The sequence below is a fragment of the Populus euphratica genome, unplaced genomic scaffold, assembly GCF_000495115.2.
Source record: "Populus euphratica unplaced genomic scaffold, PopEup_1.0 scaffold453.1, whole genome shotgun sequence".
In the NCBI taxonomy this organism is placed as follows: Eukaryota; Viridiplantae; Streptophyta; class Magnoliopsida; order Malpighiales; family Salicaceae; genus Populus; species Populus euphratica.
In genome coordinates this window covers 49,196-76,483 of record NW_011500332.1, presented here as the reverse complement: position 1 = coordinate 76,483, position 27,288 = coordinate 49,196, and the positions used below count along the sequence as shown (strand labels likewise).

General features: G+C 31.8%; 3 protein-coding genes across 4 annotated transcripts; 2 read left to right on the top strand and 1 right to left on the bottom strand.

The window, feature by feature from the left end:
• Positions 1–2,438: 2,438 nt before the first annotated feature.
• Positions 2,439–5,316, top strand: LOC105113736 (uncharacterized). The gene is made up of 8 exons (XM_011010030.1): positions 2,439–2,541; positions 2,594–2,859; positions 2,956–3,148; positions 3,257–3,366; positions 3,509–3,587; positions 3,684–3,751; positions 4,325–4,391; positions 4,909–5,316. Exons 2-8 carry the CDS (start codon positions 2,626–2,628, stop codon positions 5,019–5,021), a joined length of 864 nt encoding a protein of 287 aa, XP_011008332.1. The 5' UTR covers positions 2,439–2,541; positions 2,594–2,625; the 3' UTR covers positions 5,022–5,316.
• Positions 5,317–8,000: 2,684 nt separating this feature from the next.
• On the bottom strand, positions 8,001–9,518 carry LOC105113734 (E3 ubiquitin-protein ligase TRAF7-like). Its single transcript, XM_011010029.1, has one exon. It carries the CDS (start codon positions 9,494–9,496, stop codon positions 8,174–8,176), a length of 1,323 nt encoding a protein of 440 aa, XP_011008331.1. The 5' UTR covers positions 9,497–9,518; the 3' UTR covers positions 8,001–8,173.
• Positions 9,519–16,308: 6,790 nt separating this feature from the next.
• On the top strand, positions 16,309–26,683 carry LOC105113733 (alpha-N-acetylglucosaminidase-like). Of its 2 annotated transcripts, none has more exons than XM_011010028.1 (19): positions 16,309–16,721; positions 16,896–16,972; positions 17,162–17,373; positions 17,508–17,629; positions 18,237–18,322; positions 18,661–18,755; positions 19,079–19,160; positions 19,633–19,739; positions 19,849–19,879; positions 20,125–20,242; positions 20,451–20,498; positions 22,161–22,270; positions 22,764–22,866; positions 24,145–24,243; positions 24,764–24,874; positions 25,298–25,530; positions 25,656–25,893; positions 25,990–26,068; positions 26,281–26,683. In XM_011010028.1, exons 1-19 carry the CDS (start codon positions 16,491–16,493, stop codon positions 26,535–26,537), a joined length of 2,439 nt encoding a protein of 812 aa, XP_011008330.1. In that variant the 5' UTR covers positions 16,309–16,490; the 3' UTR covers positions 26,538–26,683. The 2 variants fall into 2 exon arrangements, with proteins under 2 accessions (XP_011008330.1, XP_011008329.1); XM_011010027.1 differs by having other exon boundaries at positions 18,234–18,322.
• Positions 26,684–27,288: the final 605 nt, after the last annotated feature.

Here is a 27,288-nt window from a genome sequence, read left to right as displayed (position 1 = left end):
TTATAGGCTAAAATTTAAAACTATTGATTTGATAAATAATTAATGAGTGGGTAGCCACATCTTGACTTGGTAACAATCCTTATCTTCTTATCTGAATAAAACATCATTTATAACGTCAGAATTAAAACCATTTATACCATGAAAGTTCTAGAAAATTTTCCCAGCTTTCCAAGAAAAAAATGAGGTCATTTGGACTTTTAAAACTTAAACTATAGGTTGAATACTGAACAGTGTTTGGGCTGTAGGATAAATTCAAATTTTTTCGTTGTTGCTACAGTTTGGACTTGAAAACGACCTTTTGAAATCTTAGACTCTCATGAAAGTTGTAGACCTTTGTCTTACCTTTCCATCCATATAAAATGAACCTAAATCCAAAATCTACAATTCTAGATATAATCCAATTACCAAATAGTGTTTCAATTTGGACTACACCAGCATCTCTTTTCTAAGTTTGGCCCTCTCTTTGTCCTTTCAATTTCAGTTCTTAAACTCATCAATCAATCCTTTCATTTATGTGATAGTCCTGCATTTAAGATGAACATTTACCATAAATTAAAGGTATTTTATATTATTAGATATGTTATTATAAAACATACTTTAGTTAAAGAGTTGGTGATACTTTAAGTGCAAAATGATAATATAAAAACTTGATAAAAATATACTTTTAAGTACTAATCAAAACACCATTCAATAATGTGTTTTTTTCTGCATAACTAATCCTCTTATCTAAACTCTTATAAACCATTAGGTTTTTTAGTAACTATAATACTAGATAACAACTCTTAGACACTCTAATCATGACTTTATAATTAAATCTAAACACTTTTTGATTTCAGGAAATAGCTCCATATTCAATATTCAATATAGTGTGGTGTGCGCGTCACAACATTAATGATGAGATTCCTTCCACTCTAGCCGAACTAACACATTTGCATTCATTGTTTCTTTAAGTCAATAATCTCACTAGCTATATCCGGGCCTAGTTAGCTTGAAATCACTTGATCTTTCAATCAATAACCTCACTAGGAAGATACCATATAGTTTTTTATATTTGAAAAATATAGAGCTAATCAATCTATTTGAACAGATAATTGCAATACAGATCAAACTATGCTAAGGGCAATTTTTTTTTATCATTTTACATGATTTTATGTATTTTATATTAGAGGTTAATTCTTATTCTTAATAACAAATGATTTTGATTTTTGTTTTATAAGATCCCAATGCAAATTCAACTCATTCATATAAAATAAAATATAAGAGGAAAGAAATTATAAATAAATTATTTGAACAATGAAATTATCCTAAAATTACTCTAAAAAATTAAATGAATAATGTTTTTATGAACACATATACACTTTTTTGGTTATGTCTATAAAAAAATAACACTTTCATTAACCCTCTTTTAGAAGATGAATGTATAGGCACAAATATCAATATTTTTAGTAATTGAAATGTGTCCATTCAAGAACTTCCCCTTTCCTCAAGGTTTTTTTTTATATATACAAGGATTGAAATATAAAAAAATAATATTTTGTATTAAAACATCAATTGATAAAATAATAAGGACCAAATGATAAATAAATCATAACTTCAAAGATTAAACTAATTTTTTCGTGACAAAATAGCAATAGGGTCTGAGTATTAGGTTTTTTTTTTATTGTTAAAGTTGATGCTTCTTTTTTAATTGCTATATTTAACTAAAACTAAAGTCTGATTCCACCGAATTGATGCCAAATTAATCTTTGGATATTTTTTCAAAACGTTGTATACGTGAGATGATACAAACTGAAAGAAATTTAAATTAAAAAAATGCTAATACAAATTGAGAGGATGGGATTGCAAAGATAAAAAGTTAGATGGCAAAAAAAAAACTAATTTCATGTATACTGATTTTCTTCTCTGTTTTAGTTTATTCTTTAAAATATATAGAGAATAGGCATTGATTTTTCAATCTAATTCTTTACCATAACTATTTATGACATTGGACCATAACACCTCTTCTTCTCTGGTACGAAACACACTTCTCCTTCCCTATGTTAGAAAAGCAATGGATAATTTCAAATCTTTTATATTTTATAATTTAAAAAGGTGTTCGAAAATTTAGTAATAATTATTTTTTAAAATATTTTTATTTGAAAATATATTAAAATAATATTTTTTATTTTAAAAAAATTAAGACATTAAAATATAGTTTTTTAAAATATAAAAACAAACTGTAACCGGAAATTCTCTTTCCATATCTAAACTTCTCCTTTCTTTGCTCTCACAAACATCCAATCAAGAATTAACAACTCAAATATTCACTCAACTTTTATAATATTTTACGACAAAACATAACTTTTTAAAGGTTGGCATTCTTTCACTTTTCTTTCTCTCCATTATTTTTAATTATTCTTATTAAAAATATGGATGTTACTTTCCATATATATAAGAAACAAAAAAATAAATAAGAACCTACATGCCTAGCGCGGGCGCATGGTGAAGATAGTGCAATTCTAGTTTCAGCTTGTGACCAGGTTATGAGCGCTTCTATTTAAGGTGAGCTCCATCACCATGTGGTAGTATCTTTGTAAATTGTAGCTAACTCGAGGCGGTATCGACAAAGCGCGCGAGGAAAGAAAAATGCTGGTTTGGCGCTGCAAACCTCCAGCTGTTCCATTCCCGCTTTCGCTTGGGACTTTTGTCAAACACTTTTCCGTCATAGAACCAAAAGCATTTCCTCTTCACAGAATCAAGGCAAAATCGCTGACTACCGCCGCCGCCATCGGAACTCATAATTCTTGTTTCGATTCCTTCAGTTGCGGCCAAAAAGAACAAATCCGCCTGTATGTTGATACTCTTCTTCAGTGGAACCAGGTGGGGTCATACTCAAACAAGTACATAAAAGTTAGCTAAAACTAAGATTTTAGTGTTTGGTTTCTTTTGAGGTTTTGAATTATGATAACGTTGCAGAAAATGAACCTGACTGCGGTTACTGATGTGGATGAAGTGATGGAGAGGCATATTGAGGATTCACTTGCAATACTACCACCTATACAGGACTCTTATGTTTCACAGTGCAATGCTTCAATTGACAGTATCAAACTTGTTGATGTTGGTACCGGTGCTGGTCTTCCTGGATTGGTTTTGGCTATTGCTTGTCCTGGTTAGCCCTTTTTTTTTTCCCTTTTCTTTTGTTTTCCTTTCTTTTTGTTTGTTCCTTGAAGTGGGCTTTGTTTTATGTGATGCCATTGGTATTGTAATTTCCATGTAGCATGGAAAGTAACGCTTTTGGAGTCGATGAACAAGCGATGTGATTTCTTGGAACATGCAGTTAGTGTTACTGGTTTATTAAATGTTGAGGTTGTGAGGGGAAGAGCAGAGGTATTGCTCGTTGTTTTCTGAGTTTGAATCTTGATATGCTTTCTTGTCTGAATAATCATATTTTTAGTTTAGCTGCCAAGTCTTGTATTTGACTCTATGTTTTTGGGTGTTTTGCTCATTATTTATTCTTGTTATAGGACAGAATTTAGGGCAGAATGTTTCCTTCAGAGAGAAATTTGATGTTGCAGTAGCCAGAGCAGTGGCAGAAATGAGAATCTTAGGTAATTAAAAAAATTTCTACCTTAATGTCTTCCGTGTTATTTTTTACTCTTCTAAGGAAGCTTACTGTTAAAGCTATTGTTTCTTTTGATTTTCAGCGGAGTATTGTCTTCCTTTGGTTCGCGTTGGTGGGTTGTTCATAGCTGCAAAAGGCCATGATCCTCAGGTACGTATCTTTTTCAGACTGTAAACGTCAAACCACTCTTATATTTTACTTTAAATTAATTTATTATGTACAGTATGTTGACAAATTGATATTCTATATTGTATTGACATGGAAAAGAAACTAAACGGTTTACTTATAAAGAGGAAGCCCATATCTATTGTGAATAGTTGTTTTCTAGAATTTGAAGTTCTGAACACAAGTTTCTTCAGCATGATATTTTTAGTTCCTGTCCTTGTCTTTTTGTTTCTTAGTTGGTACCTTGGAATCTGTGATTTTATATTTCACTTACCATAGAAGCCAAAGATTGGGTTTTATAAATCCTAGGACTCTGCTTAATTATACACTAGTGCAATAATAAAAAGCTTGCTCATAGACTGACAAAAAGGTTGATTGAGTTCAAAACTTCTACATGATATTGCATAGTGATTATTACAATAATCTGATTTCCAACACCTCTAAGTACTTTTATGCTTTTTAATGGTTCAAATCTCGGTAAGAATCGCCCGTTGTATAATTCTGTTTTTCATAAACGCTAGCGATCAATAATCTTCCGAAATGTACCTTTTGGGCCAGGAGGAAGTAAGAAATGCAGAAAGGTCACTCAAATTGATGGGCTCATCAACATTGCAACTGTGCTCAGGTACTATTACTGCATTAGCAGATACATATTCTACTTGGTAAAAATATTCCTTTTTTTTATATTTCATTATGTTAAATACAGGTTCACATTTGTATCAGGAAATGAATCTGATAGGTTATCTTTATTATAATTTTCATCGAGTAAGGGCACGAAGCTGCTGCCTTGATCAGATTGTACTGACCAGTAGCTTAATTGAGTAGCTTTGGATATCTTAATTATAATTTTGAACACTGACTTTAACACTGTATAAAGGTCATCAGTTTTGCTTTGTCTTGGCCAGAATTGATGCCTATTACCTGAGATGTGGAGTGGCTTGCACTACACAGTGAACACACAATTTTTTATTAAGTTCGACGATCCAACATGCTGTTTGCAAAAAGATTGTCAACCTTTTTTGTAGAATTTAAGGCCAAATTTTCCCTTTTATTAAGATTTCAATTTTGATAACTGCCTTTGTGGTGTCAGTGTACGCTTCCTCACTGAGCTGATATTAACACACTTTCGCTGTTGTATCCAGTTGAATCACGCAGCCCATATGGACAGAGAACTGCCATCATATGTTCAAAAGATCGTCCCACACCAAGGAAATACCCTCGCGATCCGGGTACCCCAGCAAAATTACCACTGTGATGCCCATTCTATTTTGCTTCTTGCATTCCACACACACTGCATATGTGGTAACCTGTACTTTCAGATGATCTTTTCTGCTATTAAAAAAGTAGGCAGCAGCGTTGTAGTAGCTCGATATTTGATAAGTGAAGCAATCTGTGCTCCTTAAACAATGCTCTCATTCAATGATTTAATTAATCTTTTGATATGTATATATCACAAGGTGTATTTCTGCTTGATATTGTACAATGTTTATTTAAGGCATTGACTAAAACTTGTAATATTTGCTCATATGAACAGAGTAACTTGGCTTTCATTTTGGAGTTTTTTTATATAGTTTTGATTGAGAAGTGATGTCTCCAAAGTTGAGGAACTATATGTCTGGTGTAAATCGTGTGAAAACTGAAAATTAAGACAAAAGCAATGCTCCCTTTCTGTGGTTACCTTGAGAGCTGTTTTTCTTGTTGAATCAAAGCCTGAATCATGAACTAAAATATTTCAGTACGCGTTCATGCAGCTGAAAAGAACTGCACAGCAAGGACGACAAGAGAATGTCTTTGGCTGTGTAAAAGTCTCTAGGTGTCTTGCAATTTAGAATCAACCCTTCTCATGAGGCAAGGCATTAATGAATATATTTCCTGCGTGCAAATTAATGAACTTTTTCTTGCTGCTTGTTGCTTATCAAATCCTCTGTTTGCACGATGCAAGTATGCATACGCGCATGCATGAGGTAAATCTTATGTTCTGCGAAATAAGTTGGAAATTGTCAATTCTATTTTATTCTAACCATACTAATAAACTAAAAGGAATATTTTAAGCAAAGCTAACTTGTAGAAGCAGTGTTAATTGTCAGTTTGCATGTAGTTTTTTAACTTTTAACATGACGTGCAAGAAAAAGTAAACATCAACGAAATATCTCACAGAGGATAGGCTAGGTACGAGAATAATCCTTTATAATGATTCAATGATGCCTGTGATATATGAGTATTTTAAGAGTATAGTAATAATTGTTTTTAAAATATTTTTTATTTTAAAATATATTAAAATAATACTTTTTCATTTTAAAAAAATTATTTTTGATATTATCATATTAAAATGATATAAAACATCAAAAAAAAATAATTAAAAACAAAAAAATTAAAAATATTTTAAAATATTTTGAAAACACAAGGTCAAAACACCCATAATTTTTCTCTAATTTGCCATATATCATGGCATTACATGTGGTAGCAGTATTGATTTGAACATTAAAATATTTGAAGTTTTTTTTATTTTTTTTATTTTTAATTATTGATATTTAGACAAATTTATGTATATCTTAATTAATCTTTTAAATTTTTAAAATTACAATTATATAATTCTTTAATAATCCTAAATACTCAAACTAATAATTTTTAAAAAAATCAAACTTAAAATTTAATCGAGGTCTTCTCTCAAAATTATTTTTTGAATGGTTATATAGTCAGGTAGATGCCATCATTTTAGGGCATAAGTTGACAGCTTGCTTGTATTTATTTCATAGTTAGGTTAAAAGTATTTTCGCATTTCGTTTGATGATCTTGCGCTCCCACGTGGTGAGATTGCTTATGTGGACACGATATCCAAGTGGAAGGATAATGTTATTATTTTTATTATTATGTTTCAGGGATTTATTAGATCTCCAGATCCCACTAATATCCTATGCCTGTTGGGATGGCTTTTAAAAGCAGCCTACCAGGAGGAAGAGCAGGTCAGAATGGTGACCATATAGGAAAAACGACTTATACCTAACCTCTCTCCTCCACATGCAACTTGTTAAGGAGGCCAAACCACTGGTGATTCAAAAAATAATAATAAAATAAAAAAAACTGAAGATATCTAAGATAGATTTACCTTAAACTGAAGACAATCTATGCCTTATCTTGTTAAGCTAATTACATGAGTAAAAAAGCAACTTGTGCTTCTGAAGCTTAATCTTTTTGTCGTTTTCATTCAGAACAGTGTAAGGTCCGAACTGGAAGTTTGTTTGTTTGTTCGGAATGTTTCTCATCTTTTATTTTCTTTTTGGCTTCCTTGTAAGAAAGGGACTGGTTTTTTTAAAGGGAAGTGACGATGGAATTTGCTATGCGCGCTTACCTTTTCTGCTATTGGTTCTTTCTTTTATGGCTGCTAGCTAGATGCCATGGACACAACACCTTCGCTTGCATTATATACATTCTTCGTTTTCCTTCTTTACTTGATCTTTCAATTTCCATATTTGGGTTCCTGGGATGGATAGCTACTGTTGCAAAGCGCAAAGAAAAAAAAATAAAATCCAGCTGCTTAAAAGATTTCTTGCAAGTGTTATATTACTCCTTTGGACAGTTGCATATGGAGTCGACGTTAACGACTGTCTTTTAACTTCTGCTTTCCGGTTGTTTTGAACATGAAATCTGCTTTTGCCTCTCCACTCATGCAGAAATCTTCTTATTGAGTGGGCTAGAGGAGTTCGCGATGTTGAATGTTTTGGCAGTTTTGGGAAATGGATAGAAAATTTAGTGTCAGCAATCTATAATTTAAAGTATTAATCTACGACCTTCTTGTTCTCTGTCTCATTGAGTCCCACAAGCCAATTATAATTCTCTGCATAAATTATAGAACAAACCATTCAAAGAATTTGTGATCCAGCTAGGCTTATACGTGCTCAGAAAGAAGGCAAGCTGGAAGGGGTAAACCTTGTTCCCTTTCTCATGCATGGAGGCTTCCCATGGCACCATTTTGCAACACTAACTCCTAACAAGTTACAGAAATTTTCAGGGAAGGAATTGGGACTTGTGAGCTGTCACCATCTACACGACATCAACTCAGATTTTGAGCACAGAATTATAATAGTAGGATTTAAGTATCTTGTTATGCCTTTACATTTATATGCACTGTTGTGTTAGCTACTAACATCAGAGCAGGAGCACAAATATTGAAGTCTCACCAGTATAGTCAAACTCCTGTAGAGTTTACACACAAGCATATCAACCCTTTAATTATACTATGATTGAAAGGTCACCATGGCTTCCCATACAACAATTCGACTCCAGAAATGACCTCAAAGGAGGGGGAAATGAGAGCAGGAAAGGAGGAAAACAAAAGGAACCATAGCAGACTTCTCATATATTGTATTTACAAAAGGAACCATAGCGGCGATTCCAAATTAAAGAGATCTACTGTAGGAGAGGGACGTTGATTTGCCACACTCTGATTTCACAGTCCAAACTCCCACTGTAAAGAAGATATGACGCATCGGTTGTGTTGCAATGGTCAATCGTTGCTGTCAAGCACTTGACAGGGCCTCTATGCCCTTCTAAAACTGCCCAGCAAGAGTAACTTTTGTCAGCACCTCTCCAAATTCTAATAGTTTTATCTGCGGAACCACTAAACAACAAATCAGACACAACAGCTAAGCACAATATGGACTGTGAATGGCCCCTTAGGGCTCCCAAAACCACCATATTGCCACCACCGTCCTTCTCCCATACTACTATTGATCGGTCACACGCACCAGAGTATAAAACAGACCCATCAGTGCTTAGTGCCAAGGCATTGATCCCAGAGTTGTGTTTTTCTAGCGTAGCAACTAAAGAATGTTTGCTCTCTTTTGAACTTTTCCTCCACACTTTGATATTCTTGTCGGCTGATCCGGTATAAACACTGTCATCATTCGACAATGCCACTGCATTTATAGCATCATCATGTGCGTTGGCAATCGACTCCAAGCACTTGAAGTCATTAGTTCTCCATATTTTAATTGTCCGATCCCATGAAACGGAGTAGAGAAGGGACTCATCACTCGACAAGGCTAGTGCAGATACTGTGTCAACATGATGAACCCATGTGCATGTTTTGTGCCTGCGAATCTGAACTTGATTCTTGGGCAACAGACTGTTGAAGGCACGGTCACCAAGTGTTGGTAAAGTGGCTAAACGTGTGTATTTCTGCTTATCAGATTCCTGGTTATTGATTTTCCATACTCGGATTTTGTGATCTTGATGAGCACTAAAGAGTTTATCTTCCAGAACAACAAGGGACTTCACCGCACCTTTTCCCACAGCCACTACGTTGTTGCTTAGGTTTTCATGATGTATTTCATAATCTAAAGAGTTTCCCTTCCACAATCGGATTTCCTTGCCGGAGCCGCTGTAAAGGAACTTCCCAACAAGGTTTAGTGAGGATATATAAGATGTGTGGCCTTTAAGAGTGGTGAGGCAGTGGTGGTGGGTGGTGGATAGGATTTCTTGGTAGTGATCGGGGTTTGAGGTGAGGGAAGGTAGTGAGGGGAGGCTTGGCTGTGAATAAACTGCAGGCAGGTTTGTTTGAAGGTGGTCGTCGGAGCGTGATTGAGAATCATAATCTGAGTAACTAGCATGGTGGTATGACATGGTTCTCTTGCTTGCTTGAGAGAGGGGGGAGAAACACAGGGATGCAGAAAATATATAGAAGAAAACATTGTAGAGAAATATCAGATGTTTCCATAGAAAGGGACACATCGGGAAATGATTCGTCTATCCATAAAAAGTAAAAACAGTAAAAGAAAGAAATGTGAGCTAAGTTTTGTCCTCATCAACCGAGCTTTCCTTTTTTGAAACTCATCCCGCTACGACAACCTTGGCCCGAAAGTCCACACGTACCAAGTAGACTAGAAAAATCTCTTGAAGAGAAAGTCAATCAGTACGGTGAACTATGATACAACGATTCAGGAGGATTTTTATTAAAAACTATCTGTTTTCTTAGTTTTTTATTTTTTTATCTAATTTAAAAAAAATGTTTTACTTTCAGGTTTTTTATTGTATAAAATTAATTTTTAAAATTTATTTAAAAAAATGATAAACCTCTTCTTAAAGATATAAATATAGACTAATTGAAAAAAGTTATTCCGTAATAAAATTATATTTCATTACTAAAGTTATGCTATGTACAATAATTATATTCGATTTTAATTTTATTTTTTTATTTGTTATTTTTATTTGTATCACTTAATATTAAAACATTAATATATACTGAAATAACCATAATTAAAAAATATAACAGAATAAGATGAGTTCATACATAAAAGGATGAGAAGGTTTCATCTTGAAAAAGAGACGTTCAAGAATTGAGTGATATAAGACATATAAAGATAATTTAACTAGAAAATTCTCAGAGTTATTATAAATATTCATCAATTTTAATTTAGAGTATTTTTCACCACAACACACAAGTTGTGGAAAACCCCTTCCGCCTTTCAGGATAGTGAATCTTGTTAGGGTATTTACATTGATCATTTTCATAAGAATTTATTTGGATACACAAGGCTATAATAAACTCAAAATGCTAGATTTATTCACACGAATAAATCTTTACCTCAAGCCATAGACAAACAATTGGTTAGGAATTCATTAAAACCTTTAAACCACACAATGCAGTTTACCTCATGTAGGGTGGTGCACTAAAAGTGCTAATATATTTTCTAGCTATAACCAATTCTTTATCTTGAAATCTTCGATTAAAACTAGTACACTTGGGTTTCTTAACAACCTTGAATCAAATAACTAGGTGGCAACTCCAATGACCTCCCAACACCACTTGTTCACGTGCAACAAAATTAATAAAATAAATCAAGAAAAATTATATCATTAAAATTAAGACACTCTAAATTAGCATATGTTATTAAGTTAAATAACTTGAATATCAAAAATCATAGATTAAAAGAACCCTATGTTGCCATATTCTTTAAAATTACAAAACACTCATGCTTACTATTTACAATAATATTAGAACTCTACAATCTTTAGGATTCAACCAACATTTAAATTTAAATTTATTCAAGTAAAGAAAATACCACAACCTTTTTTTCTTGAAAAACACAAACTTCTATCATCGAAACACCAAAGATTGCTTCCAATAAAGTTATGGGACTTTGGTTAAACTCTAATGCATATCAAATCTAGATTTTAAATATAATAAAAATAATAAAAAGGCTTTAATTACTAACTCTAATAGCAAACCTAGTTAATATCAAACACAACACCTTAAAACATATTCTTTATGGTTTCTATAACAAAAGACCAAAGATTACTAATCATTATAATTTTTTTTCATGATTATAAGTTCATAACACTTATATCTCATATTTCTTACACCCATTTTAGTAATGCCATGCATCATGCATTACACTTCAAATAATGCCATATTGGGAGGTTTTTTCCTTTAATAATCCATGATTTATACTTCATATTTCTAAATTTTACCAACCATGATTACATTATTATGCAAAAAAACAAAAAAAATAAAATTTATTAAAAAAAATTAAAGCTCACCTAGTTTCCATGGGTTTTTCTTATCAATGTCAATTGAAGTTGGTGATGAGGTTTGAACTACTACTATAACTTCCTAGGATTATGATTACAAGTCTTAGAGAGCATCTGAACTTCTAAACTAGATCTCATGATCACTAGACAAAAGATGGTTAATGTTAATTTTAGAAATTATTACTATTTCTATTACCCTTCAATGCTGTTATTTTTTAGAGTTGTTATTAAGGCTTGATAACATTGTAATACTCTTTTAAAAGAGTTGTTATTTTTTTTTATTTGCTTGGATAAAAAAATTATAAACCAGCTACAATTATAAGGGTGAAGCTTTAGTTGATATTGTTCCCGAAGATGATGACACATGCTTGTTAGTTTCTTTTTAAGAGACAAAACCTCTCTTTTTTCCTATGTTTCTCTTCTCACCTCTTTCTTTTTATTTTATTTATTTCTTCCTCTTTTTTTTCACCCCTTCCATTTTCTTCTCTTTTATTAATACTCAAGTGAGGGTTTTTAAGATGTTTTTTTATAGGTAAAAATAAAAGTATAGGAGTCTTGATCTAACAAGATTAAGACCTTTGATTTCTAAAAATATCTCCTCATCATTGGTTGCAATTCACATCTATCCTTTCATGAGTTACAGATCAGTAAGGTACACGTTTGTCTTGTAAGTTTTGATTGGTTAGGAAGTGGTCTTTGGCTGGCATTGTAGAAGTCTTCAAGGTTACAAATAAATAAGAAAAGGGCTAAGGGTGAAGTACACGATGAAGACTGTAAGGGGAGTGCTTTTTATATAATTTGATGAGAGAGAAAAGACATTAAGTGACCTAAAAAAATAGCACTTGTATAAGGCTTTCTCTCATGAACTATGAACTAGTTAGATAAGGGAAAAAGATATTGAAGAATATTATCTAAAGCAACATTCTTTTTTCCTCTTTTGATTATTTGATTTTTTTTCCTATTTGAATATTGAAATGACATAATTTCAAATAAAATTTGTTGTTTTTATTTAAAAGAACACAACATCATTTTTATCTTGTAGTAAATTAGGGTTGTCGTATTGAAACAAAATGATGTCATTTTCATTAGTCTAATTTAGACTTGAAAATTTTATGCACTTTCTATTTTAGTCTTTGTTTTTTTTAAATCTTCAATTCATTCATAAACTGAGCTTTATTTTAAAAAAAATTCATTTTAATTTTTCTCTTAATCATTCTCTATTTGATCTTTATATTTTGATGTATTTTACAGTGTGGTCATTGGTTCCTTAAATTATGTAATTTTAGCCAAATTTGACTTTTTATTTCAAATTTCTTTATAATTAGGTCTCTTATTGAAACCAAAAGTGCCCTCCTAATTCCATTTCCTATCATTTTAGTCTTTTGACCTTTAATCCTTTTATTTTTAGTCTAATTGAGCATAAATTTTGAATTTTATTTTTTCTTCAATTGAGTTCATGATTGAATTAATAAGGCCTTCAAAGTTTTCTAGCACTTTTATTTTGGTCACTAACCATCTAATTCTTACAATTACCTTTTTTTTTTAATTTCTCTACAATTAGATCCTTAATAGCATGCTCTTATTATTTTATGACTAGTTAAAAATTAATTTTTTTAATTTCTTTGAAAATAATTTTTTTAAAAAAAGATATTTATTTATTTTTAAAGGATTTTATAAATCTTTGAGTGTTTTGTTATCTTCTTGTAACTTCTTGTAGACGAAATAAGATAACAAAAAAGATATTGAATGATCGATTCACATTCACCATTAAGAGCATAAAAAGCAAAAAGACAAAGATTGGGTTGAAAAGCGGAAGATCAAACATTGATGAGCATGAAAAAAAAATTATAAAATAATAATAATAACTTGGTGCAAACCAATATGCTAAAATAAGAGATTAAAAACATAGTAAAATCATAAATATAATTCAAGTTTGAATTCCATAGATAATATGAATAGTATTGTCTATAAGATTATGAAAAAGGTGTTGATCTATTTTGTTAAGTTATATATGAATAGACTTCTCCGAATTATTGACGTTCATATGATAGTCTTGTAAAGGAAGCATTTCTTATTCAAGATTTAAGATAAATAAATTGTTTCATTTTATAAGGATTATTTCTTAGTATAGATGAAAATATTCTTTAGATATATTTTCTAGTGCATTGTGATAATACACTAATTTATGTAAGGAATATGGTCAGTATAATTTTAAAAATGGTCACAATGGTAAGTTTTTATGAACCAGAACTTAAAGATGCCATTATTAGGATTTGAGAGAGAAAAAAAGCTTAGGGTTCATGGTTCATTTCATTTCTTTTTTAAGAACATATGGTTTCTATTGAATGAGGAATGAGGATTGAAGATTTTATGGAAGAGAAGACGAGCTAGCTATTAATTACAAAATTAATGAATTAATTATGGTATAAACATAGAATTTTTTAGGGTTCTAAGCATCATGTCAAAAGGCCAGAGCACACGTTATTGGAAATGATTAAATTAGTTGACATGTCAACAAAAAAAAACGATTAACATTTTTGGATAACAATGTTTATTTACCACTTCATACACAATCAATTTATTCAATTAATTTCAACATTCAAATGTTAGGAATTCAATCTTTATAATATTAAAAAAATCAATCAATTACTAGAAATAATGGTCAGTCTCATATATACAATTTACTTATATTTCTTTTTTATATATATAATTTATCCTTTATTCATTGCTTTTCTTTTCTTTGCTGTTGCTTACAACATTTTTTTTAATTTTATATTGCATACTTACATTTTATTCCGATTAGTTTAGTAGTAGAATTCTTTTTTTCTTAATTTGTTTGAGCAAAGTTAAGAACCATGTAGTTTATTTGATTTACAAGGTTATTATTTACATTGATATTAAGGTTTCTATTGTAATTTCTTCTTGTTGAAAGAAAAAAATAAAGAACATATAATATATTAATAAAAAAATCAATATTCAATTAATATATTGACTCATGATAAATTATCAAGACTACTTGTTAGATCAATATTTTTTTTCTTATCAACAACATCAAATTAGTGAAACCATTAAAAAAATCTTTCATTTAATTAAAAATTCAGCTATTATCTTACTACCTTCCCCCCTACTCTATAGGATCAATTGGCCCTATAAATTAGTTAAATATTTCTTAATCCATCGCTAAGACTCACATCACCTCATGCAAAAAGTATTATTTTTTTAATTATTTTTTTGAGTAATATATATTTAGTGTAGTTTTTTCTATTTGCAAACATTATTATATTATATATCTTATTTATCATATTTTGTAAGCGTGATTATCTATTTTTTAAGGAAATATACATAAAAATATACTTAACAACACTAACGAGCCCACTTATAAATCTTTGAAATTAAAATCCTCTAACTAGTTGGTCAATACAAGATATAAGTTTATTGTACATTACCACTCAAGCTTGACTTCGTCGAGTTTGACTAGATAGAAAACTCTATCTTAGATAAACAAAACATATTTTATTATTTTTATAAATAATTCAACTAGAGTAAAAACATTTGTGATTTATAAACCAAAAGGCTAAAACAAAACCAAGCAAGTGTTGTTTGGTCAATTTGTTTAGTTAGAGGCTCAAAAATTTTAAAAAAAATAATAGAAAAAGGAACAATAGTTGATATGCCATGGAAGAGAAATTGATATTCTATCTTAAAAAGCAAAGAAAGAAAGAGAAGAGACCAATAACTTAAAAAGCAAAGGAAAAAAAGAAAAAGAGACCAACTAGAAAAACAAAAGAAGATATAGAAGTACAAGACAAAAGGATGAAAAAGACATGTTTTTGAAACGTCATCATAGCTTTGTCATCTACATGTACAACATCAAAAGAAAAGGCTCATCAAGATTAATCCAATGACAAAAAGAAAGACTATCATCAAAACCATAAAGACATTGCACAAGTTGTCATAAGATAGCAATCTTGTTTCATATACTGATTCATGTATTTTTTTCTTCCTTTCCCCCAATTAAATTTCTAATTCTTCACTTAACTCTTTGATTTAGTTTCAATATTAGATTGATCAAACAACATGAAATGAATAAAAAGAAAAAATATTGTCACAAGTATATATCTCAAGTCATGTAACTACTAACTAATATTATAAAGTTTGCACTCGATTCTTCATTCTATAATTTATCAATATAGGTGTATGAATTGTCAATATGGTACCTCTTTTGTCTCCATGACTATCCTATTTCATCGATTATCATTATAGCACCTACTTTGTCTCATAAATTGATAGTACAATATCTACATGAACAATTTGTTTTATAAGTTAACTAAATAGCAAAATTAATTATTTTTCATGATTATTTTGCATTATATGTTTGAACATCCTCCATGAGGAAATTTCATATAACCTAAGATATATAAATATCTTAGATCACCTGGTAACAACATATAAATCATAATACAAAACCACATATAATAATTATAACTTATACTTTTCTATATTTTTATTATTTTTGCTAAACATTTTTTTTTGCTTACACATTTATTAATTAAGGCACTATTTTATATCCTGATAGGAGATTTGTTTTGCAAGCATTCATGAGCCATGAGCCTTAACCAATTATTTTTTTAAAAAATCAAAGTTGAAAAGGCCAAGTTCAATTTAAAGTTTTAATAATTTTTTTATTAGTGTGTATGTATATATACCAAAAAGATGTTATTTGGGAAAAGATATATTATCATATATTATGCGCAACATAATTATAAAATACACATAAAATGAAAATCATGATAATCCTGATAACAGGTGTGTATTCTCTATTTTATTTTATTTTTATTTTTCCACATGCATGTCAAAATTTCTCATGAAAAGGTAGGCTTAAAGGCCCAAGTCAACAGGGCACATAAGTCCATAGAAGCAACTTAAATCTAAGCCCATGTTGACTGTTAGTCAACCTGTAAAAAACACAAATGAAAGTACAAGTCAACATGTCAAATTTCGAATTCGAAAAAACAAAGCAAACAGACAGCACTCGCCATTTTCATTTCTTTACACTTCTGGCCGGCAATCCATTTTGTCTCTTACTCTTCACAGAATCTCCTTACTCCCTTCCTTACTCCCTTCACTACAATGCCCATCTTCTCTATAATAAATCCCTTTGGGTTTATCACTCTCTTCACCTCCATTGTTCCCTATGGACTCCCCTCCACTTGCCGCCGTTTCTCTCGTCCTCCTTGCATCCTTCCTTCTCTTCTTCTCTTTCGCTCAATCTTCCACGATCGGCGTCGGTTACATTTCCAAAATTCTCGAAATCCAGGACCGCGAACGAGCTCTTCCTTCTGCCCAAGTTGCCGCCGCTCGCGGTGTTCTGCAACGCCTCCTTCCTTCTCACTCTTCCAGCTTCGAGTTTCGAATTGTATCTAAGGTACTTCGATTCTTTGTTTTTTTATCTAATTTATTTAATTATTTGATGGATTTCACTAAAGTGACACCGAGAGATTATCATTGTTGTTGTTATAGTTAATTTTGAAGAAGTTTAATTTTTTTTTTAAAGATTTTTGAGCAAGATATATAATTTATTTAACTGTATTAATGTTAGGAGCAATGTGGAGGGGAATCTTGCTTCATTATAAAAAATCATCCCTCGTTTACAAGGCGCGGAGCTCCACAGATTCTGTATGCTAAAGACTCTTTACCGCTTTTATTAATTTTTGCCACAAAAAACTTATGTCTGTTTTTGTGGTAGTCATTTTCATTGATGTGAAGGAAATAAAATTCATCAAGTTCGTTGAATTATTGAGAAATTATGACTTCCTTTGTAATGACTTGGATTTTTTTTTTCTTTTTCTGGGTGCTCAATGCTAGAATTTCCGGGGTAACTGGAGTAGAAGTGTTGTTTGGTTTGCATTGGTATTTGAAGTATTGGTGTGGTTCGCATATATCTTGGGACAAAACAGGAGGTGTGCAGCTCAATTCGATTCCTAAATTGGGTTCTCTTCCACGTCTTCAAGATGATGGTATCTTGGTTCAGAGACCTGTTCCTTGGAATTATTACCAGAACGCTGTCACATCTAGCTGTGAGTTTCTGCATTGATTGAATTTTCTACTAAATATCCAGAATGATAGCTATATCATTAATTCAAGTGAATTTAGCATTTTGCGTTGTGGTCTGATAAATATTATATAAATTTAATATATGTTTCTTTGGAAGATTCTTTTGCTTGGTGGGATTGGAAAAGATGGGAAAAGGAAATTGATTGGATGGCTCTTCAAGGCATCAACTTGCCACTAGCATTTACAGGACAGGAAGCTATTTGGCAAAAAGTTTTCCAGGTGCCGTTCCTCTTGTTGATCTCCATATTCTTCCAATAGAGCTCTAGAGATTTTATTTTGTTTTATTTTCCCTTTTTTTAATCATGGAAGCTTCATTACTACCGATTTTTTTTATGCCACTACATTCTATGATATTGGGATCATGAATGATATGTACTGAAAACAATAATTACAATAAGGAACCAGGATCCTGATACATGTAAGTCTCATTATTCAACTACTAATTTAATCTTTGTGAACTTGTTTATTGCACTAATAATTGTTTTGCATATAGTTAGGATATTGGAAAAGATAAAAATTAAGTGTATTGATCTATATTGCAATCCCTTTTGTTGAACACACATTCATCAATAAAAACACATCACATGAATTATATTTTTCTTCAGTGTATGTTGAGTTAATTTGTGAGAGCCGTGTCTTACATTGTTTCATATGGTTTCTTTTTACATTAGTTCTGGATTCCAATATGTTTCATTATATTCTTTTGTTGGTTAATAACAAAATGACCATATTATTTATTCACATAGTTGTGAATTGCTTTGGAGTTATTATATTTGATGTGGCACTTTGATTTCTGTTCTTCTAAATAGACTTTTCACTTTAGCAGAAATTTAATATTAGTAAAGAAGATTTGGATGATTTCTTTGGAGGCCCTGCATTTCTTGCATGGTCACGCATGGCAAATTTGCACAGGTGAGCGTATATTTCTTGCTTGACTGTTTAAAAGAATTTACAGTAATTTGTGAAAATCTTCTTTGTACACGTTTAATTATCTAACTTTATGTGTGATGTTCAAAATGTTGATATTCCTCTATTTTTTGCAAATTCCTAATTGCAGGATATTATTGCTTTTAATCCCTTAATTTCAAGAAGAAACTATTTTATATCATCAAAATCAGAATGCAGAATTCGCACTGGGGAACTTATTTTTATGATTATTATTGTTTTGGGCAAGAACATTCTCAATAATTCTAGAAATGAAACTGGTTCAATAGTGACGAGCATAATTACAAATGCTATTTCGTTTACAGGTGGGGAGGACCACTACCACAAAGCTGGTTTGATCAACAACTAGTTCTGCAGAAGAAAATTCTCGCCAGAATGTATGAACTTGGAATGACTCCAGGTATCAATAGTCATATACTTGTACTCTTAAGGTTCTAGTTTTGGTATAAATTCAAATTAATCTTTCTGTAGCCTTTTTCAAAGTGGATGTTAAATTCCTCAATAAGAGGAAATATCTTGCTTTTCTTTCTTTTGCCCTAATTCTGCAAAGATAAAAATTAGTAGAACTATTTGCATTTCAAAATGCCACTTGAAAAAAATAACGATTTGAAAAACTAAAAACAAAAAAGTTGAGGAAATTCACATTTATTTATCAAATAATTGCTTTGATTTTTGAACTTCTATTGATATAACATTTGCAATTATTGCTATTCTGCTGTCCAGTTCTTCCAGCCTTTTCTGGAAATGTTCCTGCAGCATTAAGGAATATATTTCCTTCAGCAAAAATAACACGCTTGGGGAATTGGTTAGTACATCTTTGTGCCAGTTTAACATATGCATGGACTTCACTTTTAAGTTCTGGTTATGAAATGCAAGAATTCTATAGTTTCTTAAACTCAGGGTTTGGATATCTTTATAATTAAAATACAAAAGAACTGGTTAGGATCATGTCCAAGAAGCTCACTACAAATTCTCAAGCTTTCTATTCATTCTTTTGCTGATTTCATGCTCATTACATGCACATATATTGCAATTATCAGATACATGGTGCTTTCTCCAGTCCTAGCTTAAAATAGCAAATTGGGTAACTCAACCTTGTGTCCTGGAAAAGATTAATCAAGTGCCTAAATGTATATGGCATGGGATGGCAGGAAGAGATTCACAAACCATACCCAGCATCATCTAGGATTTAGGACTGCAGAGTTGTGTTGATGCACTTCTTGTAATTCTTTGATGGATCTATGAATCCATGACCCTTATTATACATCCCCCTTCAGGTTTTCAGTTAGGAGTGATGTTAGATGGTGCTGCACGTATCTCCTTGATGCAACAGATCCCTTGTTTATTGAGATTGGAAGAGCATTCATTGAGCAACAATTGACAGGTGAGCTTATCTGAATCACCAAAGTTATTCCAGAATTATATTCCTTCTGTTCAACAAAAATGCTAGAATTCTAATTTTTTGTGATCTTTGCAATTATCTTATGCATCAGAGTATGGAAGGACCAGCCACATATACAACTGGTAATATTTTCTTTGCTTTCCTATTCATACAACTGGTTTTCAGTTTGCAAGTTACACATTGTAAGCTATCCATTTTGTCAGTTTTCAAAGTCCTGCATTAAAATCATGAATCCATCCATCCTTTTGTTTTGTCATTGGCTCTTTCATGTTGGAATTGCTGTGCAGCAAATGCAATAACAGATCAGGTTTACAGAAAATTATTCTATCTTAAAGTATCCGTGTATTTATTGTTTGATTAACTGCAGTGACACTTTTGATGAGAATACTCCACCTGTTGATGACCCAGAGTACATATCTTCATTAGGTGGATCAATATTTGAGGGAATGCAAAGTGGTGACAGTAATGCTGTCTGGCTGATGCAGGTGAAGGAATATCGAATGTTTAGTTATCAATCATCACAAACTGTTTATCTAGTTTCAGTGATACTTAATTCAATGTTGATAGTGCATTTTGTCATTGTATATTTGCTACAAGTATGACATCTCTATAATTTATGTTCCAGAATTGCTTCTTAATCAACATGAGGTCCATTTGTTCTGGAATTCTGATTTATTTGCTTTAATTCTGCAGGGGTGGTTATTTTCATATGATCCTTTCTGGAGACCTCCACAAACGAAGGTTATATTGTAATTTGATTGCTTTGCTATTCTAGGCACTCTATGTTCTATAGTTAAGAACACTACCATTCAATCTCTTGAGTATTTTATTTTTTAAATAAGCATTAAAGCCATGTTAAACCAAAGTGAACAAGGATATAATTCCTGTTAATGATGATGTTTGAGTGTGTACAGAAAACATTGAACTTTAAGCAATCTTTCTAGTATCTGCAATTTTAAATTCTCAAGTATAGAAGGAAAGTTCAGAAAAACAAAGTAGAGAAAAATTTAATCAAAAAAAGAAAATGGCGAGATGTTAGTTAGGACTTAATCATGGTTTCTCATTTTTATGTTCTAACAATGGCCTCGTTTGTTTGGTGGAAACGACTTTCCAAACTTTCTGATATTTGTTTGCAATTAGAAAAATTGGTCAATGATAAATACTTTCCAGTCAAAGAAAAATTTTATTTGGTTTTCAAGAAATGTTTTCCTTTTATTTTGGAAGGAAAACACTTTTCAGAAGTTATGAAAAATTTAAAAATGTCATATTATTTGTTGATTATTATAAATTTGGTCCTCTATATATTTTGTTTTAAATCCTCTTTTTTTTTTTTTCAATTTCACCCCTTAGAATTTGATTTAATTTTGATTTTTATATGAACTTTGATCCTTATTTTTATGATTGTTATTTGCTTTTCTTGTATTATTTTTTTAATTAAAACTTTTTATCTATCAAATTTGATCCTCATTTTTTTTATTGTTACTTATTTATTTGAAATAATTTATGAAATTATAATTATTTTAATTTTATCATCTTTCGAGTTTTTTATCTGTTAGATTTGATCTTCATTATTTTGATTGTTATTTATTTTATTTGAGATAATTTATAGAATTAGATTTTTTTCACTTTTTAATTTGTAAGATTTATTCTTCATTATTTTAATAAACTTGAAAAAAAAATATTAATAAGTTATTTTTCAACTCATTTTCCATAATATAACCAAACACTGAAAAATGTTTTCCAACTTATTTTCTATGATACTACCAAACATCGAAAAATAATTCACTTTTCAGGTATCCACTTTTCAAGGAAACCACTTTCTAAAAGAAAACTATTTTCCAGCAAGCAAACGGGGCCTATATAATTTTGTAATGTGCATGATATCACAACCTTAGATCATTGTGGCTATCTTGGGTTATCTCTTAAATAGACTAAAGTGTTCTTGATGCGATGTGAAATGTTCTCATTTGTTCATTTTGCTCAGGAAAAGAAAAAAGCTTAGATTTTCTATTTGTTTTTTAATTATCCCTTCCAACTTAGGATATTGAGTGTGCAAAGCTTCATTATGGAAAATGTTAAAGGGATACAGATGATTACTGATTAGTTTGCTATGCAACTATTACGATTTTCTTTTTTAATTTGGAGTAATTAGAATCCATACATCACTTAGAGCATATTATGCCATCGTCACCTACTTGTAGCAGTTGTTGGAACATTCAATGCATCTGTGTGTAGATACTCCAGTCAAAGCCTTTTTTGTGCTTTCAACTATATATATATATATATATTTTTTTTTTTTCCTCTTTCATGGAATCTTATAGATATGATTTAGAAATGTTCAGTTACTTTTTTTATTTTATTGATGAGTGCTTTTGGTTGATGGTATCCTTCGCACTTTTTCAGGCGCTACTACATTCAGTTCCTATAGGGAGGCTGGTAGTCCTTGATCTGTTTGCCGAAGTGAAACCAATATGGAATACTTCAGAGCAATTTTATGGTGTCCCTTACATCTGGTAAGTAACTGTTCCTTTTCTAACTGATGATGACATCTGTGATTCTTAGCTGTAGGTATTTGCTTATGAGAAGTAGAAATATCCTGATTTCATCAATTGCAAAATCTGCTGTATTACATTAGTCATCACTATTTTCATTTGGGCTTGAGTTTGGCCTGGAAGCATAAATTGAGACCTTTTTTTTGGTCTTTGTTATAAATGCAGAGTATTGTGAAAGAACACATTATAGTATGTTAACTTCAGTTGTGCACCTGTGAAACAACTCATATCCTCATTGAAGTAAAACTCTATTGATCTCCAAACATCAAGCTGCTTATAATTCTGTTATTTTATTTTCTGTTATGTACTAACCTGTGAATAAATCTGTTATATCTATGTTCAGTGATTACTTAATTCCTGATATATATCCTAAGAATGAATTTCTGATGTTTTCTTTTCCTTTTCTGCTTCTACATTTATATTGTTTTTAATTTGTTGTTTCTCCACTTGGCAGGTGCATGCTGCACAACTTTGCAGGAAACTTGGAGATGTATGGGTATTTAGATTCAGTAGCTTCTGGACCAGTTGAAGCTCGTACCAGTGAGAACTCCACAATGGTAAAGTTGATTCCTTCAAAGCTTGATTGCTAATAAGGATTGAAATGTTATGTGGCTTTGATCTTTCCATTTGAAACATACGGAAAATTTAGGTTATGTTTTCTTAAAGTTTCACCCTTTAACAAAAAGCACTGTAATTTAAAACACTTCCCAACTTTCATTTGTATTACAAGTGTAAGCTACTATTAATAAACAATGTCAGTACCTGATGACATTTGTTGATGGCCCACCCATTATCCATGATCTTTCAACTTAGCCATTCATAGCATTGAAAAAATTGAACCTCTTACGAGCAAGTAATTGTGCACAAGTAATTGTGCACCTAGCATTTCTTGCTCTTACATAAGGTTGACAGTTGACAATATTCTTTATATTTATGATAACAACGTGTTGAATTTATTTTCCTTCTCTAACACTCCTATGTTCTCTCTACAAGCTTTCTTCGTACACAACTACACCTCCCTCAATTTATTAAGATTAGATTTTAGGATTCTTAAACTAAAGAAAGTGGAGAAAGTAAAAGAAAAAAGGAAAAGATCTGGGAGAGAGAATAGAAGCAATTTCATACTGTTTATGTGTTTGGCAAACTTGTTTGATTTGTTGTTTAGTTACAACATGTGAGTCTTCTAACTTATTGAATTACAACGGATGGCAACAACACATGAAAATCCAGAAAAGATTCCAATTATAAGAGCGAGAAAAGCAGGATTCTGTTTGTTCACATTTTGAAACCTAGATATACCATAATATAATACCCTTCATTATTAGATGCACAGAGCGAATGAAGCACTCTGTTGATGGTTAAGAAAAATTAGAATTCATGCAACTGAAACTGATCAATTAGATTATTGTGTGACATAATGGGTTGTATTGTTGCATTGCTTGAACAATTTGATGGTGTTGAAGATAAAGGTCTGTGTATGCAGAATTTGGTGTGTGATACAGTTGATTTACCTTGCAAATATTCTTCATTGTTTAATGTAGATTTTATTTGTCACTTTCTAGTGAATTACAATTTGTCATTTAAAAAACAAATTGAATAGGCAAATGCACTAACTCCCCTTTTATAATACGAATGGTGCATATGTATGACCTTGCATAGTTTTGCTGATGCCTGTTGGTCAAAGCTGTCAAACCAAAAGAAGCATATGACTACTGCTAGAGTTCATCTCTCTCTCTCTGACAAAGCAATTCATCGTGTCATGTTACAATTTTAACTAATTATTGTACTATTTTATTCCATCATTTATCTTATTCTATATAGTTGGTTCTGTGAAGGTTGGTGTTGGAATGTCAATGGAAGGTATAGAACAAAACCCAGTTGTTTATGACCTCATGTCTGAAATGGCATTTCAACAGAACAAGGTTGATGTCAAGGTAATGGAAAGTTTTCCCCTATCGCCACCATTTCATATTTGTGCATTTATGTCTCCGACTTGCAATATAAGAAGTTTGTATGTTTGCTAAACTCAACCTTAAGCCATGAACACTATCATCCTTGCTTTCTTGTTAAATTTTTTGAGTGCTTTTTATGTTGTTTGAATGCATCACTGAACACTATACAGTAGTTATTATTGTGTCAAATACTAGTCTTTTCAGAGCTCCTCTTATCTTATTACAATTGAATTAGTTCACCTCTGATATGTCAATTTACAAGCGCTTTCCTTTAAATGTTTCATAAAATTGTAGTACATTTCATGATCCTGCTCAAAGCTTTGTTTCTTATTTTCAAATTTTGAAATTATGAAGGAATAGAAGACTTTTTTCTGAAATAAGAAAGTTTCTCCACCTCTTTTTTCTAGATATTTTGGCATATGGGAAAATAAATAAGAATGGATCAGGGGTGGGGAAATTCACGCTTTCAATTAAAATCACAACTATCTTGTATTTCTTGTAGGAATGGATTGATTTGTATTCAGCAAGACGATATGGTCGATCAGTTTCAACAATACAAAATGCCTGGAATATACTGTACCACACAGTTTACAATTGCACGGATGGTGCCTATGTAAGTACCCAACTTGTCTACAGTCTATGGAGTACATTTGGATGTATTATTTCGTAATATGGTAATGGCTCTACCTATCTTTGGCTTTCACAAATGTGCATAATATGCAACTTATAAATAATCCTTTTATTTCTGTTCGTTTATATGTCCTCCTATGCATATGCTTTTGTAATTTCACTCATTTTCTTTGTGGATGTTCATACATTTTCATCATTTCCCTCAGTTTAAGAAAAGTTTATTGTATCCACAAATGTCATGATTATGGTGATTCTGATTTGAAATTACAAACGTGGTCTTTTTTAACCTTGAGTCTGTGACTTAGTACCCTGTCCAATTAAAGTGCAAATTGATATTTTGCATGTGAAAAACTCCTAGTGCACTCTGTTGTTTGAATTCTGACAGCCTTAAGCATTGTTGGACCAGGACAAAAACCGGGATGTAATTGTAGCATTCCCTGATGTTAATCCAAATCTTGTTTCGATGCTGCAAGGAAGGCATCACACCAATGTAAAACTAGTATCAAGAAGAGCGGACCTAGTAAAAAACACTGATTCATATGAACATCCTCACCTATGGTATTCAACCACTGAAGTTGTGCGTGCTTTGGAACTTTTCATTGCAGGAGGGGATGAATTGTCTGGAAGCGGCACTTACAGGTTAGCATTTTGGGGTTTCAAAAACTTTTTGCTGGATGGTTTATCCATATCTGTAATTCCGAAATTATTATCAATTTTTCACTATTTTCCATCCTTTTCTAAATGTATATTTATTTCCATGTCAGTTATGACTTAGTTGACCTAACAAGACAAGTGTTGGCAAAATATGCAAATGAGCTGTTCTTAAAGGTCATTGAAGCCTACCAATTAAAAGACAGCCATGGAGTTGCTCACCAGAGTCAGATGTTTCTAGACCTTGTGGAAGACATAGACACACTCTTGGCATGCCATGAAGGGTTTCTTCTGGGTCCATGGTTAGAAAGTGCAAAGCAACTTGCTCAAGATGAAGAACAGCAAATACAAGTGAGTAGCCTTTCAAATTATAGCCCTATTTGATCTCAAACAATTTTAAGAGTTGTCGTGTGTTTTTTAGTAATTTAATGTGCTCTGAAACTGCAGTTTGAATGGAATGCAAGAACTCAGATAACCATGTGGTATGACAACACAGAGGTGGAAGCAAGTCTTCTTCGTGACTATGGTATGGGGATCTGCAAAACCTTGGTGTATCCTTTTACCTTCGTTGCTTGAAAAATTAGCCTCAAATCAAGTTTGGAGGCTCCTCCATTCCCATCCTCTCCAGATGGGCATGTCATTGGAAGTTATTATCACTGGATGATTGAAAACTTGCAGGCTTTTTTAACACAGTATTTCAATGGAGTTTTAAGAAAACCACTGTTCCTGTTCTTGCAGGGAACAAGTACTGGAGCGGTCTTCTAAAAGATTACTATGGTCCCCGGGCAGCTATATATTTCAATTTCTTAACCCAGAGTTTGGAAAATGGCCATGGTTTCCAGCTGAAGGCTTGGAGAAGAGAATGGATAGAACTTACAAACAATTGGCAGAAAAGTCGGAAGATATTCCCGGTGGAGAGTAACGGAAATGCTCTGAACATCTCACGGCGGCTCTTTCACAAATATCTTGGCAATCCGGATACGTATGATCATTAAGTGAAGCTGCCATAGCACAATGTTACAAACTATATGAACTTTTTGGACATCATCAGAGAATCTTGTGATTTGCATCAAAACAAGCTGTACTCTGCTTGTTTACGAATTATAAATATAAATCAATGCAGGTCATGTGACATACGAGGCAATGATCCAACTATAGGAGTGAGTTACCTATTGTCAGTAGGCTAACATGACAACGTTGTTAAGCCAGATAGGAAATGTCTGGCCATGATGGAAACTGCAACAAGATCCGCACAGCTTCTAGTTTGTAGCTAGTTTGGAGTCAGTGAACAAACCCTTTTGCGGCCCTGTGGATGAAAGTTGGGAAATAACCGTACTTTTAATGGCTGAGGGGCACTAGGATAAGCAGGGGATGGGATGGTTGAACTTGAGCTAACTAAAATTCAGGGAAATAGTCATTTATAGCATGGTTATAAAATCTAACTCGGTTTGGGTTATAAGTTTGGTTGGGTTAATTTAGATTTATAGGGGTTTCTAACAAGTAATGTTTTAATAGTTGTTCATTAAAAGTTAAGCATACTAATATAATATTTAACGTGATTCAGTAAATTATTTATATCCATAAGAGAGATCTATATTATTAGAGATAAAAAAAGTATATTATAGAAATACATGGACAAGGAGGGTTATATCTACTTTACTTATCTCTTATCTCTCATCATTGTTCTAGTAGTTGTTGTCTTTGTAGCTTTTTTTTTTATTCTCACTCTGTTATTTTTGCTCTTAA

Coding starts and splice junctions, on each gene's coding strand:
- LOC105113736 (XM_011010030.1), top strand. CDS start 2,626: ATGCTGGTTTGGCGCTGCAAACCTCCAGCTGTTCCATTCCCGCTTTCG. Junction 2,860..2,955: donor CTCTTCTTCAGTGGAACCAG/GTGGGGTCATAC, acceptor ATAACGTTGCAG/AAAATGAACCTGACTGCGGT. Junction 3,367..3,508: donor TTGTGAGGGGAAGAGCAGAG/GTATTGCTCGTT, acceptor GTTATAGGACAG/AATTTAGGGCAGAATGTTTC.
- LOC105113734 (XM_011010029.1), bottom strand. CDS start 9,496: ATGTGTCCCTTTCTATGGAAACATCTGATATTTCTCTACAATGTTTTC.
- LOC105113733 (XM_011010027.1), top strand. CDS start 16,491: ATGGACTCCCCTCCACTTGCCGCCGTTTCTCTCGTCCTCCTTGCATCC. Junction 19,161..19,632: donor ATAACACGCTTGGGGAATTG/GTTAGTACATCT, acceptor ATCCCCCTTCAG/GTTTTCAGTTAGGAGTGATG. Junction 20,499..22,160: donor GGAGACCTCCACAAACGAAG/GTTATATTGTAA, acceptor GCACTTTTTCAG/GCGCTACTACATTCAGTTCC.